Source organism: Phasianus colchicus, chromosome 1, assembly GCF_987193195.1.
Source record: "Phasianus colchicus chromosome 1, bPhaCol1.hap1.1, whole genome shotgun sequence".
Taxonomy (NCBI): Eukaryota; Metazoa; Chordata; class Aves; order Galliformes; family Phasianidae; genus Phasianus; species Phasianus colchicus.
The window spans coordinates 25,985,427-26,004,884 of NC_143436.1; the positions used below are offsets into that span (position 1 = coordinate 25,985,427).

General features: G+C 35.0%; 1 protein-coding gene across 5 annotated transcripts in view; it reads left to right on the plus strand.

Moving 5' to 3' along the window:
• TFEC (transcription factor EC) overlaps positions 1–19,458 on the plus strand; it is a 131,992-nt gene that overhangs the window by 76,663 nt on the left and 35,871 nt on the right. For 4 of the 5 annotated variants that reach the window (XM_090137337.1, XM_090137342.1, XM_090137345.1 and 1 more), the window contains 2 exons: positions 16,740–16,991; positions 18,844–18,939. In XM_090137337.1, coding sequence (XP_089993463.1) covers positions 16,740–16,991; positions 18,844–18,939 — 348 coding nt within the window. Of the gene's footprint in view, positions 1–1,090; positions 3,211–16,739; positions 16,992–18,843; positions 18,940–19,458 lie in introns of those variants that run through there. The other variant, XM_090137352.1, reaches the window with a different exon arrangement.

The window sequence follows — 19,458 nt, forward strand, 5'->3', positions numbered from 1 at the left end:
GAAGTGATTCTTGTGAATTAATACCTGCTAAGCACATTTATTTCTTTATCTCACCTCTTATCGACTACCACTTTTGTGCCTACCTTCCATCTTGCCTGCACTGTTGAAGCTGCTGAGTTCAGACTCAGGAGGATGGAGGGATGGCCTTCAACTTGCTTATAAATAGAGAAAGTCAAAACTTCAGAAGGTCACTTTTTTTCCTAACTTGCAATCATTTAAAACTTTATTCTAATGCTTGCTGATTTTACTATACAGCTGTAAAACAGAATCTAGAATTTATGCCCTCGATCATGTGAATGGTCACTATGAAGGACTACATATAAACTTATATTTCCTGTTGCTGTGCAGCTCCTTCTTGCTCTAATCGTAGGATTAAAGAATGATTTGGGTTGGAAGGAACCTTTAAAGATAATCTAGACCAATTTTTCTACCATGGGCCGGGATATCTTATACTAGGTAGCTTACCTGAAGGCCCATTTAACATAGCTTTGAACACATATAAAACTATTAATTATGTTCATCTCTCTTATAAAATTAAATTATTACTGAAGCCTACATCCTGCTAGAAATGAACACCCATGACACTATATAGAGATCTATATTCTGGGACTGAGAGAGAAAAATATTTTATACTGAGTTTTATGTGGGTTTCATTGAATTATTTTCAACCTTAACTTTTCTGGGATCCCTCACTCCTCTGTATTTGAAACACAGCACGCAGTCAAATCAGATATCACTGAGGGAACTCATGAGACACCTTTCTCCTCCAATCCATGGCAGTTTTTGCACACTGACATAGAACCTAGATCGAGTAAGTCTCTGTGTATGTCTTCTAAACAATGACATTCTTCTTCCAGTATGGCCTTACCTGTGAGGAAGCATATACATAAATTTGCTTTAATGAAGCAGTTAGAGATTGAAAGTATTTACCTACCTATTCACTGTGTGGTCCAAAATTTTCCAAGAAATGCTACCACCAAAACAACCAGGCTTAATTTTGATCCATAAGAGGTTTAAAAGCTCTGCTAGAAGCGTTTTCTTGTTTTGCTGGCAAACTTTCATGCGATCTGCAGCCTATTCTGGCAAAGGAATTTCTGGATGATGTACTCCTCCATTCAGCTTCACATGTGACATCAGGTCACTTTGTTCAGTGCAAATATACAGTGAGCTAACCAGGGCTTTCAGAATCCAACAGTTTTTATGTTGAACAAGTTCTATTTATTTGTTTTGCTTGATAGTTAAGCATTTCTTATACATCAACATGCAGAATGTTTGGCTTTGTGTGTGAGTTCAACTCGTACAACAGTGTTTCACATTCATTATGGGAGCATGCTTCTCACTGCTAGAACCAGATTTAGACTTGGCACCTAAGTAATCTGTCCACTAGAAAGCTTGCATATGGTTTAACTTCTGCTTATATTCCAGCATTGTCCGTTCATTGTTTTGTTTACTTCCTAGACAATTACGTAATGGTCATATCTAGATTTTCCTTTTCTTCTTTTAAGGTTATTTGGTTTTCATTATGGTGGCAGACTTATCTTCTTTTTCCTCCCTTTTTTTCTTCCTACATTGTTGGTGTTGGTCTTTATTTTTCAAGAATTCTGCGTAGGAATACAGAGATACTCAAAATATGTTCTAAGCAGAAACTGAACTTAATGTTCCTTCTATTGTTCAATATCCTGACAGCTCTTAATTAAATCCTATTTTTTTATACTTATATTATCAGCCTAATCTATCTAGCTGGTCTAACTTTTCTAATTTTTCTTAGTTGTAGTGTTTTCTTCTTTCATAACTGCATTAAAACTGTTTTTCTGCAACTATTCATCCAAGGTCAACGTTTTCTGCCCTTGTTCAGTGCTGAGCTTTCCAGAAAATAAGATAATGTCATCTGCAAATCTAAGGTGACTTGAGTATTTTTCATTGATACAGATATGCTCTTCTCATTCAAGGGTTATGGAGACCTTCTTCATGCAGCAGAAAAGGGGGTTAAGGAGATAGTTCAGCAGGATCTTTTCAGTTGCCTTGTCAAATATAAATTTCTACTCAATTGCACTACAAATGGTTTTTGAAGAGACAATATATAAAATAAAGCATGCATTTAGAAGAGAAAATTAAACATTAGTTGTTGTCATGAAAATCTTGCTCTGGGAGTTGAAAATGTGGGTTAAATTTAGCTGGGCTGGTGAAGTATGGATTAATGTGACAACCTAAGTACTTCTGCTAGAGATCATCCCTGTAGAGTGACAGCAAGAAATTTGCCCTCCAAGTAGTGGGATTTCATAGTCTTTAGGGAAGGATAATCTTGTTCATTATAGAGACCACCCTGACTGTGACAGTGAGCTATGTACCATAGCAGCTGTTATCAAAGGAGACATCAGGTACATATGAACAGCTCAGAAAATAGTGCAACTAAAATCAGAGGCCAAATTTTGGTACAATGTTCAATCCATCAGTGTTCAATCAGAAAGTTTTCCTTGCTTTGACAAGCTTTTATGTATCTGATTCAGTGAGATGTTCCTGATGAACAAAAATATAAGGATAAAATCTGGACTTGATTGAGAAAAATAATGGTTACACCAAAATACAACTCTCATACATCTACTCTGAATCCAGCTATGGAAAAGATAGTGAGCCCAGCTAAATCTCAGTAAATCATGTTGTTAAGCTGCATTGGAACTGTGTGGGATATATTGAGAGTATGAACTATGTTCAGAATAATCCTGGTGTCACAAGATAAAGCAAAGAAAATTAGCTTATTCTAGATGATAGTAAGAGATTGTGTTAGCAAGTGTTCTTCCTCTGTATTTAGATTTTGTGGCCTTTTGAATGGAAAAATTGATGAGAGAATGACAAAAAGATTGAAGAAAACTACTAACAGCCATTCTACAATGCTATTGATTTCTTTCAGCATCTATTTTTCACTTAACAGTGCATTTAAGGCACAGACAGGAAGTTACTTTCCTTGAAAGTGCTGTATCATTTCTTCTTCCTTAACTGAAATTCCAGACAGAGTAAAGGAAATACCCTTCTGAGCCACTTCTTCTTTCTCCCCTTGAATCAACTGGGTATACACAAGCAGTGACATACATTATTCATGGTCATATTTGTACTGGTCTTTTCTTGTTTGCCCTGCTGTGTTCATGTCCCTGGGCTCCAGGCTGACAGTGTTTTGTAGAGGTGATAGTGCTGACAGAAATCCAGCCTCGGCCGGTAGGTAAAGACATTGGCGCACCAATGCTTCTGTACTTTAACCGAGTGATGAAAATCAGCCTAATCAATTCTTGGTTTATTTTGCATATTTGTCACAATTATAGTTTTAACTATTATCTTCCTAAAGCAAACTGCCTTCTTTCTTTAATGTGACCTATTGATTATACTGACAACTGCACGAATGCACTTGCTAATCGAATAAACTTGCTAATATTAATAAACTCTTCATAAATTTTACTGTTTAACATTCACAGAACATCACTTTGTTGCAATATAAATAATGTGATATGTTTTCCTGCTGAACGTTCTGTAACAGCTTGCTGAACACTAAAATATTGTTATCATTATTAAAATGAGAAGTAAGAAAATCCAGTGACAAAACCATATGTAGACGTATTTAAATTCTATATTGCTTCTTTGTTTAACTCAACAATATATATTTTTTAATGATAATCTTTTCACCACTTTCTCTTTCATTATGAAAGAAGAATGATTCTTACTTTTCAATCAGAATAATATTAATTTTGGTGGCAGAAAGATTTTATACAGATACATAACTACAACAATGATTTTCTAGACAATTCTAACCTCACTTATTATTAACTTGTACATTCTTTTCCACATTAGGACTGTTGCATTTGTAAGACTTAGTTTTTCTTGTTCTGTACTGCTTATAATTAATACTGCTTATAATTAATACTGCTTATAATTAATGCTCTAATAATGACTTACCAGTAATAACTGTTCATTCTATAATTCACACAGAACTCTCTTTTAAACTAAGTAGGAGTTTCTTTTCATTAATCTTACTAAAATCAATTAGTTTCTGTTATATAGCATGCTTTAATTTCTTGGATATTGGCTGAAATTTGTTGACTAATTTTAGCTTACCTGAATATTGCTATTCTGGCTCCTACTCTGTAGTGTCTACTGAGTGTTTGTTGTACCTGAATTGAAATGGAGATGCCATAAATTACAACAGTAACACTGACAGATGGGTGCTTGGTTCTGCCAGGCTACCTCCTGGTTCTATTTATGACATTTTAAAAACAATTTTAATCCTAAGGGTTTTTAAATATTGATTTCAGAATTCAAGTAATTGGAAAAGGAACTAAATTTTGGTCTGCTGTGTATTAGAGAAAGTATAATATCTTTTTTTTTTTTTTTAAACTATTTGAGATACTGTTGAATGGAACATGGTAAAGTAAGATTAAGTAAAATGTGCGTCAAAAGGCAACGCTGCTTGCTCAGTTAAGTACTGAAAATACCAATTATGCTATTTTTGTAAGATTTCCAGTCAGCTGTGGAGTACAGCAAAAAAAATAAGTATTTGGGGCTTTGCACTCTGTAAATGTTGTCTGAATGAACTTTTGGCATCCTCTTAGATATTCATCAGTGTCAGACTGAAAAGTATACTTTCAGTTTCAAAATAAAAAACTCCAATTCAGAAAAGACTCCACCAAGTGAATTACACATTTTTAAAAAGTCAAATTATATTCATTATAGCTCCTGGTCACATTAGGGTTCCTTTCCCACTAATTTCCAGGATTTTTATATAATTCTCTCTTTCTCTCTTTTTCTTTTTTTTAAGTGACAAATGCAAATTTTGTGAAATTACTAAACAAATTCAAGGCAAAAATTACTGTACTGAAAATCCACTGTTAATCCTGTAAGTGGAAATGCATTGGCAAAAGAATATAATGATTTTTAGTTAGCATTCAAGTGTTGACAGCAATGTGTGCTATTCTTATGAATGATATGCAACAGCATGCTGAAGCATGAGCATGGTCAGACATATTGCCATTGCAGCCATAGAGCATATTTTAACACAAAATAGAGCAGGTGGGTTTAAAAGAACCACTTAACAATTTATGTGAAATATTTGTTTTTACTTTTTTTCTTGTATGGCTGTCCTTGATGTCCTGTTATTGTCTTCAAGGAAATGTCACCTACTACTGCCAACTACTCTTCTTCTGTGACAGTAAACTTTACACTCAGATCCTAGGCTAGTTCAGGATTATGTTCTGCTCTGATTTTGCAGAAAACCAAACCAAACTAAACAAAAAGACAAAAAACACCACATTGTGAAGCTGATCCTAAGATTCAAAAGGTTGCCCTTTATCATTCAGAGACAGAGAAAAGTACTGGAAAGCAGATTTCTTAAGTCTGAGGATAATTTTGTTTGCATCTTTATTGAAACTGAAATCCTTCATGGAGTTAAATGTTGCATTCTAAAATATCTCAACCAGTAGATTGTCCTCCATGATGTGATTTGACGATCTTGAAGATCTTTTCCAACCTAGACAATTCTGTGATTCTCTGAATCTACATCACCAAACTGCCTTATGCCACCAACTTTGATTTCTCCTTTCTGCACCATTCTTGCGATGTATGAGTTGGGGAACAGCTTCTTTTTGCACTGAGGTAGGACTGAAACAAAAAAATGGGGTTAGTAAAAAGCAGTGCAATCAGCTGTTGGTGAAATTGTCACCCACTTTTTAACAAAGTGAGTGTGCTTTTCAACCAATGGATTCCATTTTGGGGGGAGAAATATATGTAGTCTCCTTGGCATAAATCTTTTAAATTAGAAATAGGCAAAAATGAAGTTTTTATCCAAAATGACTGCATTTTGAACTTTACTTCTGAAGAAAAATAACTGGCCAGAATCAGACCTAGTGTTTTCAGTTTGTTACTTTCTTCTTTAGCTTGTGCTGTCAAGGAATGAAAAACTTCTTTGAAAGAGTATTAAAAACATTGTCTGTGTACAGATCTGCCTTATTGACAGAAATTAAGAAGCAAGGACAAAAACCATACTCCTTCCACAGAAATATAAGCATATCCAAATACCGAAATGCTGCTTTCCCCTCTTTTTTTGTTTTCACATCAACACCTTTTCTCATAATTGACATCCTTATGTTTACAAGCCAGAAACACACAGTTTTCAGGTCTAGCTTCTATAACTGTTTTGCCATCTCTGTATCTAAACAAGAGGTATATTACTGCTATCACTTCATCTCAAATGTCACAAAATCTGCTCTCCTGTGGAGTCAGAAAAAAGTGCAACAAACATCAAGTAATCTGCTACTTCATGATCCTTCTTCCTGCTTCTGGAGGCTGACTTACCTCTGAGTTCTCCTAGCCTTCTAAGTGAGATACAATTAAGAAGAGGATGGCTATGGTCACATGAAAACAATTAGAAAGAACCATTGTCTTTTGAAATTAATCCATTAAACCATTAAAAGGAATGAATTAAATTAGCTGCCACACCAATTATCTTTCTTTTTTCTTTTCTTTTTTTTTTTAAATTTTTATTTTTATTTTTGCTTCATCCTATTCGAATTTCTGGCTTTCTTATCTACTTACAAATCTATGTATGTGCTAGTTCTCTCCAATGTTAGACCCATTTTCTATATCGCATCTAAACATCGAAGCACAATAAATATATATATTAATAATATAGACTTTTTTGGTCTTTTCTGAATGCTTTTAGCTTCAGTTAAAAATGCTGACATAAAAATATGAACTGTTATGATTGCAAGCATTATCATTATTCCCAATTCCTGTATTATTCAGTGTTATATGAATCCTACTTGTTGGAGTAGATTTGGTTTTGACATGGTATTTGCCAGAAAATATTGAATCTTTGAATTAGATGCATCATTTTAGTTTAGTTACCATACTGCAAGGACTATAATTTCTATGTATCTGTGGTTGTTGTTGCAACTGACATACACAGAAGAATTTCTAATGTTTCTGCTTTATTTCTATGGAAGGACTGAACAAACTGCACTCATTAGCAGAGATTTTTAAACTAAAAAACAGATTATCCTTTTTGTATTCAAAATTGATTTTCCTAGAATGCTTGTCTAACAGCCTTTTTTTCATTTAATAGCATATTATTGGCTGACCTAATTAGAATAACTTCTGGAAACAGAGGCAAGTAGTAAAGTAAGGGCATCAGGAGCCAGTTCTTTAAACACAGATAGCTGTGCGAAAAGTTTCTTTCCATCCTTGAAGAGCAAGAGTCACATTCACTGTTCTTTAATAAAATCAACAATAAAGAGGAACTGGAACAGTAAAGGTTTATTATATTCACAGATGTCATGAATCAATGAGAACACGGACAGGGTCACTGCAGAGTCAAAGTAAGGATATTAGCCAGAGTTTCGTAATTTGATTGTGATCCATTGTTATTCTTGTGTGGCCTATTAACTTCAGTGCTTGGTTTTATTCACAGTTTAGATTTCCAGCTTAAATTCTAACTAAATCAAAGGGATAGTTTTGTAAAAATACTTCCTGTAGTTTGCTTTTCTTAACTTTATAGGCTGTTTTTATACCACAATGTTAAAATCTTGAGTCTTTTCTGCCAGTGAAGACCACAAAGTCATGGAGATTCATTGTTATTTTAAAACATGACAAGCTGGCCTTAAGACCTTAGGGATCCTTTCTTCAGAAGTCAAGCTGGTGATGGATAAGGAGCCACGAGAGGTATGTGTATCTTAACTGCAGGAGTTCAATTAAGAAGCCAAGAGTGTCTCAGGTATACCAGCGCAAATGGAAGTGCTTGCTTTGATAATGTGTCTGTAGATGCTCAGTGCAGGTAGTTGGCTTCCCCCAACTCATTTCTGATTGCACAAGGAGGTTAGCACAGAACGGACCTGAAAGGACTAAGCTCCATCAGTGCTCTGTGAGTGCTAGAGAATACCACAATGGGGAAAAGCTATCAAAATCATTGCATCTGCAAAGGGATTTGTCAGGAAATGGGTAGCTGTATGATCTAGCCCCTACCAGCTATAACCATGAGAGCTCTGCTGCCTCTCCCTCCATGACAGATATTCTCTTCTACTTTTTATACTGTTCAGAGAGTTTTCTCAGCCAACACTGGTTTCTCCGAAGTCATTTTCGCAGTTCTTTTGCCCCCCACATTACTTTTGTTTATTTCTTACAACTGTTAATTTGCTGAACAACACAACTTTTTTTGGTGCAAATTTGGCTAAGTCTCACTGTATTTGCTCTGGTGGTAGGGTGGATTTGTTTGAAAATGTAAGGCTGAAGTGGATTCAGGAACATTCACCACTTCTGCACACTCCTGTAATTCCTAGTATGCTTGTCTGAATTTAAAGGCTTTTGATTTTTGGACTCTCTCCCTTCTTCTGCCAATGTCTCACTGTTCTTAATGTGAGAACTCTGTTCTTGGTATCTAGCCAGACTCACTTTTATTGCCATTTAATGCCATATTACTGTTTGGCCTATTCACTTCTTACAGAAATCTGTTGCCTGGCCATTGTCCTTTGAAGATAGGAGGACGCTTATTAAGTTCCCTCACAGCCTTCTCTTCTAAAAGTAAATACTCCCCCTCCTTTCAGTCTCCGATCATGTTTTTTTGCTTGCCTTTGGATCTACTCATGCACTTCTCATCTTCAAAGTCAGTACTTCCACTGTAAACACTTTGTTAAGAACACATCCTATTTTCAGCTTCTGATATTGCAAGATGCTTGGTATCAGCAGAGCTCTGTGAAAACCTGTCTCATAAAACTTTCTAAAAGCCAACAGAGCTGTTCTTGGAAAGACAGGTCAATCACACAGCACACTGCAGAAATGACATCCTGTTTTTTTTTTTTCTCTTCCTTTGCAAATGCGTTGTGTAGTTTAAGTATTAATCCACCACCCCTGCTTCTGTTTTTCCAACTGTAGTAAAACAATGGACTTTAACATTTTGTAAGAAGACAAATTTGTTACAGTAACTTTTACAAAACAGAGAATCTCACCCCATTTTTTATTAGAATCGTGATTGGAATTAGACAGTGTTTTCTGAATATACCCCATTTAAAGGGTATCCTTCATTTTTTTTTTAATTTCAATTATAAAAAAGATCAATTCCAAAAGGAAGAGGACTGGTCCAAAATGCAATAGTTGTTAGATTCTTTTGAGCTTGAACATGTACTTTACCATGTACATATGTCTGACCTTATACAGGGAAACACTAGGCTTTGTTTTTTCACAGTACACATGAAGTTACTGTGACTTAACAAGGGTTAGCCACACAATTAATTGTATTCCTAAATTTACCTTCAACTTACAAGGACTCTTTCCTATGCTCGTGTCTTACAACTGTATGCTCTACTGTGGTACCATGTTTTGTGCCAATGATTCCTTTCACTGATGTGCATATTACAGAGATAGCTACTTTTAAATTAAAAAAAAAAAAAAAAAAGTATAGTATTTTTCTATAGTATTGTAATAATTGAAAATATACATATTTGTAACTGTCTGAGAATAGAACTGTGAAATTAATGTTTTGGCATTTTTTAGTATAGCTATAACAGAAAATATCTTGGTTTTCATAATGATTGGCAGTGAGAAAGATAATATTCTCATGCTACCCTATGTTTATAATTATCTGCTATTTTTGGACATTGATACGCTAAATCACAGAAACAGTCATTGTTGAAGACAAGGTCTTCGTCAAAGAACTTTTCAATGTTTCTTCTTCAGTCTCTTCACCCTTGAAAGAACATTCGTAAGTTCCTGATGAATATGATGTCAAAGGTTAAACAAGATGAAAAATAGTGCATTAGAGTCACATGAGATTTTTTTTTTTTTAACTTGAAAGCTACTGCAAGGCATCAACTAAACACACAGCTCTGAATTGCCAGACTGGATGTCTTTTGCTTTGTATTCTCTCTTCATGCATATTAATGGAGGTCTTCTCTAGTCAGATCAAAGTTCCAATAAGAAAAATATTCACATTAAAAAATTAATTACAGTGTTTAGCTTAAGTAATTAATTGACATAATCACACATGCTTTTATATACAAAACATTAAAGTGAGCAGCTACATTATTTGGTGATAGTTTTCAAGATAGAACAGAAGCATATAATTGCTATGTTGAGATTTTTGTTAGGAAATAATTTTGTTAGGAAATAATTTCACAAACATGCTTTTCTCAAAAAGTCTAATAGAGCAGGACAAACAAACAGTTGACGTTCATTTGTAACAGAAGTTAAAAAGGATAAAGGATTATTTCATCACTAAAATTGCGGACTTCCTTTCTAACTCTAAAAATTCGTTTGAAAGTCATCAGAAATGTCTGTGTTATGGCTGTTTTTCTTATCTTAAAATGGAATTAGACTTCTTGGGTACTTGCAGAGCATTTTAATAATTAAAGAGTTCATAATTAGATGCTTATGTTCTGGTACAGTGACTGAAAAGAACATGAAGTGCCATAACTCAAACAATTTCAGAGAGATATTGTGTTCAGGACATGATAAATGATATGATCAGTGAGAGAAATTTTACTTCAAGAGCAGTTAAAAACACTGGAACAAATTAACATCCAGCATAAATGAAGTCTACTGTTCTGTCCAGCATATTTTGACTTTATTTAAATGTATTATTTTGTAACAGACATTTAAACATTTATTAAATTCAGAGTGAATTTTCATCAAGTTGATATTATAATAACTAGTTCTCAAATCCAAAGGTCCATAAAATTTAAACAAATAGAGAGTTATTAGACCGCTCATTTTAATTCCTAGAAAATCACAGGCTATTGTGTTCCATTCAGTTATTAACCTAGTACTCAAATTTGAGTCCAATAATGTATTTGATAAAAATATATCTTGGATTTGGATAACACATTTCTCCCACGAGGTCACTGAGACTTAGTTTGAAGAAAACAAAATTTAGAGTATTTCCTTTTGAATATTTCACTGTCTATTTACTTAATTTCCAATATAACCTTGCTTAACATCAGCCTGTGGCCAGTGGCTTTTTCCACACTTTGAGTTAGCTCAAAACCCCTCTCAGGTTCACCATCCCACACTAATTTCACAAATTTTAGTTTGACAGCAGGAAAGTAGCGAAGATTCTTTACGCATTTGTTGAGACACACTTTTCTTACTCCTCAATTGCTTCTATAGCTCCGTTCTGTATCCTTTCAAATGTTCAGCTATGTTTTGAGCATTATCAGGGTAGATATATTTGCAGGTTCTATACTTGATTAACTCTGAGCTGTAAATAAAAGCAGAGTACAGTCAGGCTCCTATTCACTACTTCCTTTACGCCAAATTCTTCGTCCTGCTTCAGTATCATCTGGGCATTCCTGCTGAGCTGCTGGTTTGTTGCTACCCAGATTCATTGCTTTCAGAGTATTCTCCATGCAGTTTTCTCCGATGTTGTATCCTATATATATTTATATATATATTCCAGAATATGCATATCTCACTGACTTGGAACACATTTTGTTTCAAACAGTTCACTAGCTGTAGAAATACTGACAGAAATGTTGAATAGTACAACACTGTGAAGAGATCCCTTTTTCTGATGTCAGTCCTTTGCTGAATGCTTATTATGCATATTCGTTAACCAACTCTTAATCCAGTTAAAATACACTTTGTTGATATTGTGTAGTGCTATATTTTTAATTAGAATATTGAATGATACTTCGTCAAAAGGCACACAGAAATCCAAGTGTACCTACATCTTTGGCAACCTAACCTGAAATCTCATCAGAGAACAGAACAGGATTTGTTTGACAAGGCTTATTTTCCACAGAGCTATGTTGACTAGCATTAATTATACTCCTATCCTTTAATAATTTATTAATTGAATATCTTTTCAGTTTTCCCTTTATTTTTCCCAGGACTGATGTTGGGCTAGCACACTGCAAGTTACTGTATCATCTGCTTGCCCATGGTGGAGTACCAGTATGGTGCGTGGTACTGCTACATTCTGGAATATTGTTGGCATGATTCATGCTTTATTTAGGTCTCTCAAATGTGACCTTCTCTTACTTTTGACATACTATTTTTTTACTGAAGGAAAAATCTCATCAGCAAATGTGGAAGTAAAATAATTGATGTAAATATACTGAAGACCTAGTCATGCCACTGTGGAATTTTTAGAAATGAAAGAAAGAGCAATGTGAGTGTGGGAAAAGATATTACAAAACACTACCACAGTTTTACAACATGAGGCTGTGTGCTCAGATTAGAAAGTGCAAATGAAGAAGTTTGACTCTGTCTCTAATTCTGAAAGGCAGTTATGTTCCTGTTCTCAGAATTGGCTTGTCAGAAACAAGGACAAGAGGTTACATGTGCACTGGGATTTGTTCTAGGTTACAAAATCTATCTCAAAGTGTTCATTTCTGTTCTAGCTTTGTTCTAGTCTAACTATAATTTTTTGAATTTGGACTGGATGTTTTGGGTCCCCGAATGCTTCGTGTTACTGGTTCTGAAGAGGTTTTAATTTCACAGTAATTAGGAAAGCCAAATAAGAGACAAAAGTAGAGCCTCAGAGAGAGGCACTTTACTGCTGAATTTCATGCTGTCCTTTGCTCCTCAAATAATCTGAAATAATTGCCATTTGAAGTGCGCAGCCACATCCACTACAAGAAAATCTCTGAAAGGACAACCATCACTTATCTGCAAAGATTTGTCACCTATGTACACACAGTAGTCAATATAATTTCAGGAGCACCTGGCAGGAAGGTTCAGGCTACTAACTTTGCTGAGAACTAAGCAGGTATTCCAGCAGGACAGTTCTGTGCTGGGCTGTGTCTGAGGCTCTTCTCTCCCTGCAGTCAGAATCTACCTGGATCCTCAGCTGGTCATCGGGTCCCTGTTTCTACTTAGGTTTCCCCAAAATCAGGCATATCAAGGAGCAAGGTAATCTATTTTGCACAAATTAGGAAGACATAGAGATGATTAGTAGCAAATGGTCTACTGAGAACTGCTCATTTTGTGTCAGGAATGAGAATCCAGGTTGCACAGAGCCATTGGTCTTATTGATTATCTATCCTGAAAAACATCTTGAGGCCTTTCTTTAAGGTGTTTTGCTTTAAATAAATGGTTAAGTATTCATTATATAAGGAAAAAAAAAAAAAGCATCCTCTATATTGAGACTATATTGTTGTTGCAATAAAGTAAGTGTCAAAATAAATGCTGCATATCCCAGATCCAAAAATTTTTTAACAATTTTAAATATGGGAGGACTGGAGAGTCTTCTACCTTAAAAACTCATGTATTCTCTGACAAAATGTTATTACTTCCTATAGGAACTCTTCAAGTGATAAAGAATTAGAAAATTTCTGCTGGAATTTCCAACACTGCTGGAGGATACTGTGCGGGGATTATTGGGCAAAATAAGGGGATGCTTTTTCCCTAATAGCTACTTTTCTCACTTGTCAGATAAACAGAGACCTTATTTGGTAGATTTAAGATATGTTCAATGCCTCGAAGCAGTTTAGAGCATGTATACCCAGGCTCTTTGTCTTATAGGACTACTTATATGTGGGAGTCATATTTCAGTTATCCTGCTTTTCATATTTATTTTACTGATCCTCTAATATAAATATTTAAATTCTACCGATTCAAATTTCCCTATTTCTAGATTTACTTTTTTCCTCAGAAGATCAGGGCCTTGTCCAGACAAATTCAGAAAATCCCCAAGGATGGAGATCTCACAGCCACTCCAGGCAACCTATGCCAATTCTTAACCATTCCTTTAAAATCATAAAAAGAAAGCTCAAAACCAATACAAAGTTTATTGCTTGTAATTATAATAAAGGATATTTTTAAATATGTGTTTAATTTAAAGCATTCAGAAAACCTAGACTGAGCTTAATATTACTGAATAAGATAATAAAAATTCTCCAGCACACAATAGCCTGATCATACTTGATAATTGACAGGTTTCATAGAATGATTAAGTTTTGAGTTTCCTCTCCCATTTCACACATGTTGTATGGGCAGGGACTGTCATTTCTAATTTTCAGAGAGCTTGACTTTGCATTCTTAACATTCCTTTAGCATAACTTGACTTTTTCTCCCCATTTATTATACATCAGAAATATGACTGTAAAAATAGGAGTTCAGTTCTGCTTTGCCTTTATACAGTGATTTGACTTTCAAAAGGTCTTGACTTATTATTATTGACATTGACTTCACAGAGTTATTTAGATAAAAAAGGATGATTAGGGATTGCAACTTTAAGTACTTTTTGAAAATCTAGGCCTAGATCCCTTTTTAACCCCAATGGTGCTGCGTTAAAATGACTGCATTTTGCATCGTAAAGGGCACTGCGAAACCATACCAAGAGGTCCCATCAAGGGAGTTTAAATTTTTTTCTTGTTTGTGAAAGTTGAAGACACTACTGACAAGATCTAAGCACTGAAAGAATGTCAGATAAGAGAAATGCTCTTAATAATCTTGATTTTTTTTCTTGATTTTTTTACCTGAATTCTTTCTCAGAGAACATAGAAGTGGTGGGACAGCTCTATAATGACCCACCAGGTAATGGACTGCATATACTTTCAGTCTGCCACCAGCAATCTGCAGGCCAGAGAAAGTAAAAAGCAAGCTACTTTTCAGCAATATCCTTTCTGTTTAATCCTTTTCTGTTTAAATTTCTGTCTGTATGCAAAACTTAAACAAAATAAATTCCCCTACTTTTAAACAAAGTAATATAGTAAGATATTACAAATTTTTTATGTTTCTCATTTAATTTGAAGACATCCAATATTCTAGATTTCTTGCTTCAGGTAGAGCTATAGAAATTTTAAGAAAAAGAAGAATGAATTTTAAGAAAAATTCATTGCTCATTCAAGAAGAAAAAGCAGATAGGGTAAAATGCAGTAATTGTATTTGCAGTCTGTGCTTTGGTCCTGTCCCATTTGTCCCATCCAAAGAAACTGTGCTTTCAAAGCTGTTGATTGAAGAGTTCTTCATTGCCGGAAAGAGATCTTCATCAGTTTGGGCAGGGAAGGTCTAGATTATAGTTGTGTTCTGTGACTTTGGAATTCAGTGCAAACAAGAAGCATCTGTGGGCTCTTCTGAAACAGCAACAGAAAACAAAGTTTTACAGCAAATTCCTTCTATACAACGGGACATATATGCTTTCTTTCAGCAGCTCGAACTAATACTTTTGTTAAACTGATATGCAGTAGATTTCCTTTCTGTATTCTAATTTAGGAAGCAGCCTGACTGTCTAGCTTTCAGTGCGAGCACAAGCCTTATTGAAGCTGAAGAAGCTATCATCCTTGCTAAATAATGATAAATCAGAGCTCAAATTAACACTGCATTATAGACTTTCTAGAACTAGTGTTGTAGACACAAAGTGAGACAAAGGTCTCGCTTAAGACAAATAATATTATAATCTGAGTAAATCCCAAATGCACATTTAGTTTTTTCTTACAAGGGGTGCATACCTTCCTAACATGAAATGGGACAATCTAAACAATGTGTTTAATATTTTATATCCCTATTTCAGTGGAATATTATGACTTTAAGACTTGCATCAAAATAATTAATATTATATTCATTACTGTGTGGCTTAAACTTTTTATACAACTAGAAAATTAGTTTAAATAAACATAAAATAATTTTAGACACTCCACCGTAACACAATTAAAAAATAAAGTAACTACTGTAATGTAAAGAAATATAGTTAATTTAAATGCAAACCCCTTTTGTGGGTTATTTATCTATGCTTATGTCTATGATTAAAAGAAATTTGTTTAATTGACAGAATTTTTAAAAAACAAAACAGGGTCTGCAGAGGAAGCCGTGAATTATTTAGCAAATATTAACCATGCTTACACAGAGGCCACTTAAGAAAAATTTATTACAAGAAATCTGTGACCAGTCATTCCATAGCTAAAGGAGAAAGCCACGGCTGAAATGACTGGGGTTTGTGTATGCAGCGCTCCTCCAATAGTTAAATTGCAGGAATGTGACACTGATCTGAGATGAGAACTATCTGAAGTAGTAATTGTCAATCTTTGTAATCAAAGGACAGCCCAAAGTCTGACTCAATTTGGCATGACCGCTCGGTTTATAAAGTCATACCAACTCAAAAAGTGATCTGTCCTCAAGAGGCACTTCATGAAAACTGTGTGGTTTGAAAATAGTGGATGGTCATCTAGGACTATACTTATACTGTGCATTTATTTATTTATTTTTATTTTTATTTTTATTTTTATTTTTATTTTTGTGAAAGGGCAACAATGCCTCATTTAACTGACTGTACGTACAACAAGGTGAGTCTAATGTGAATTTAGATATAAATGAATGCTGTTGATCTTGAAGGTGCTTGTTTTATGTTCTTCTTTATATATTTACTCGCTGTTTAAGTACAAAAGTGTAGATGCATTGTGATAGTAAATTTAGAGTATGTATGTATGCTTGTAGATTTGATTGCAGTGATCAGAGATTCCAACAAAGACCAATTTTGGATGGGAAAAGAAAAATGTGTAGCACACTTCTTGTCTTTTCTCAGGGTCGTTTATGATCAGACAGTTGGACCTGATGTTCTTTGCAGGTCCTTACAACTGAATTGTCCTTTTCTATTCTATTATTTGATTAAGTATTCATAGGGTACAAAATTAAAAAAAAAATAAAAAAAATTGAAGTAAATAATAATTATTCTACCCAGTGATATAAAAACTGATTCTACTGTCTTGAAGTTTTCTCAGTCGTCACACTGGCAAATGCTTGAAACTTTAGCAATTCTTTCTATTTCTTCCCAGGTACAAACACACTTGGAAAATCAGTCTAGATACCATATCCAGCAAAGCCAGCGGCACCAGGTGAAGCAGTACTTGACCCTTGACACAAAACTGTCCAGCCAGACTCTCTCCCTGTCCCACTCCCACACAGTCCAGCCCACAGGAGTGACCTCTATTTTAAGGAACGGACACATGCCTCCAGTCAGTGATATTGGCACACCAGAGAGTCCCGTGACCAAGCTGCTGGCCCTTGGAGGAGAACATGAAAATGCGGTAGGGCAAAGCTAGCAAAAAGAATGGGGAATTGGGCACTGTTTATTTCTATGAAAATGTGATAGGATTCACCTTGTATTCAGTCTGGGCAAGAGATGATTGTCTTCACTTTCATAGAGCCTTCAGTTGCAGAGCATATGCTCTGAGTCCTTTCAGATTACATGAACAATTCCCTTGAATACCATGCAAATAGTTTATTGCATGATCAGGCTTCTAAACTATGGCCAATGCATATCTAGCAATGCAAACTTTTTTTTTTTTTTCCAGATAAGAGTTATTTCTGTCTAAAAGTATTATCCTAACTGCATAACAAAGTTAAATACTGATTAAAGATGTAACTGAAAGAATCACTCATTCATTTTTCAGTTAGCTGGTGTATTTATATATGGGTTATCTTGGGTAAATTGGCATAGATCTGCTAACTTTAGTGCCACCATCGATTTTAACAGAGGTACAGCTATTATACAATGTCACATTCTCAGACAGTGTGAGATGTAGATCATTATGGCTTTTAATACTTCAACAGATTTCAAGAGATAGTGCTTATTAGGTAAAAGGAGAATTCCTGCAGAAATAAGTGGAGGAACCATATCATATCTTGGGCATTAATAGAAGAGTCTTACAAATACCCTGTGACCAATCTGAGCAAACTTGGATGCCATACAGCTAAGTATGAGTGAACTGAAAGGATAAAACCAGTACTTGTTGGAGGGCTCATTTGTGAACCCTCTGTTCTTTCTACATTGACAACTGACAATTAATGTCAGAATTATGGATTATAGAAACCATTACTCTGCAAAGATTGTTTTAGATGGTGTTCATGGTATTCTGTGGCCACCTTTGCACTGGCAATTACAGTGTCCTGGAATGGTTCTTAAGTACCTTGTATATGTGACCAGGAACAACTGTTTCCTGTACTATTACAACTCTTTATCCTCTAGAGCAAAAACAACTGCTTGCAAAGAACTTCTTATTCCCTACTGAGCTGTGCCTGTTGGTATTTGAGAAGGTGATAGTTGGAATTAACCAAAATCCTTGTAGGGATCATTCCAGTCACATAGCAAGAAAATGTAACAGAATATTAACGAAAGGTTCTAATTTTTCTGCCACAGCACAAACATCTGCCTCTGATTTTGTGGGTTGACTATAGTAGGAAGCATTACTTTCAGAGCAGCCCTCAAAAACATGCTGTGTCAATTGACGTAAAAAGACTATTGAATGGTCCCTGGCATGTGAGTGATATTTCCCTGTGCTATGTAGTGATATTTCTAGTTGTTGCATGGAGCCTCCTCCATTTCCTTCAACTATGGTTTCTTCTATATATTCCATCTGCTTCAGCAGATTTTGATTCAGACTAAAACAAAAGTGGGTCCAGAAGGCTGGTTAGAGAAATATCCAGTGTACTGCCAAGCACAACACAAACGAATCTTGAGAACAGTGTATAGTACCAAATCTTAAGTGACTCATACTCTTGCAGAACCATAGGTTCCTTTCAGTCTTCCTGTGCCAGTGGAACAATACACTGTGAATGTGACACATTTGATGAAGGTGACAGATCATAGTTATAGCTTAGCAGCGTGCTTCTGTTGTCTGATTTTGGTGTTGCAATAAGGGATTAGGAAAGAAGAGTGAGTTGGTGGCTGGGAGAAAAGAAGTAATGCTAAACTGCAAAAGTCTACAAGAATTTTAATAAGCGAGTATTTTGTAGAAGTACTTGAATTATTTGAATTTTAAGACATAAACTTCTGGAATTCTTTATTGAAGTAATAAATACAATTATATTCCATATATTTTCAGAATAATATTTTCTGCAAAAATAATAATAATCGGTCTTAAAATATCATTTTACTAGATGGAAGAGGTTATTGAAGACATAATCAATATGGAATCAAGCTTTAATGATGATGGGATAGGTTGCTCTGAAACACCTCTTCTGATGCAAAGAACTGTAAGTATTTTGTGGAATTTGGTCTTCATATTTATAATAGAGAAATTCACTGAGTTATTCAATTGCACATTACATGTCAGAAGCCAAAGAAGTGCTATCAGTGGATTATTCTTCTTTCTCTTTAGCTACCTGTCCTTTTGTCTGGAAACATTATAGGAAAAGGTTTCAGTGTGGTGGGGACAGAGGTGTTCTAAGAGTTCTGATTAGCTACTGAAATAACTTGAGAACTTGTGGTTCTAGCCCAGCACCAGCTCTATTGTTACAGCTGTAGTTCACATCTTGGACTATGAATATGCAGATCCTCTCTGCTCTCAAAGGCCTTAGAAAGCTTTGCTTAAAGGCTCTTCTACCTTGTGTTAGAAATAAAAGCTTGGCCACATAGCAGTACCTAGAGTAATGTATTTACTTCAGTGTCATATATTGAAGCAAGTGTTGCCCCTATTTGTTGGTTTTCGTAAAGAGAAGTTGTGCTTTTTCTGAGTAATATTAACAACAATGATGAAATGCTTTACAGTAGCA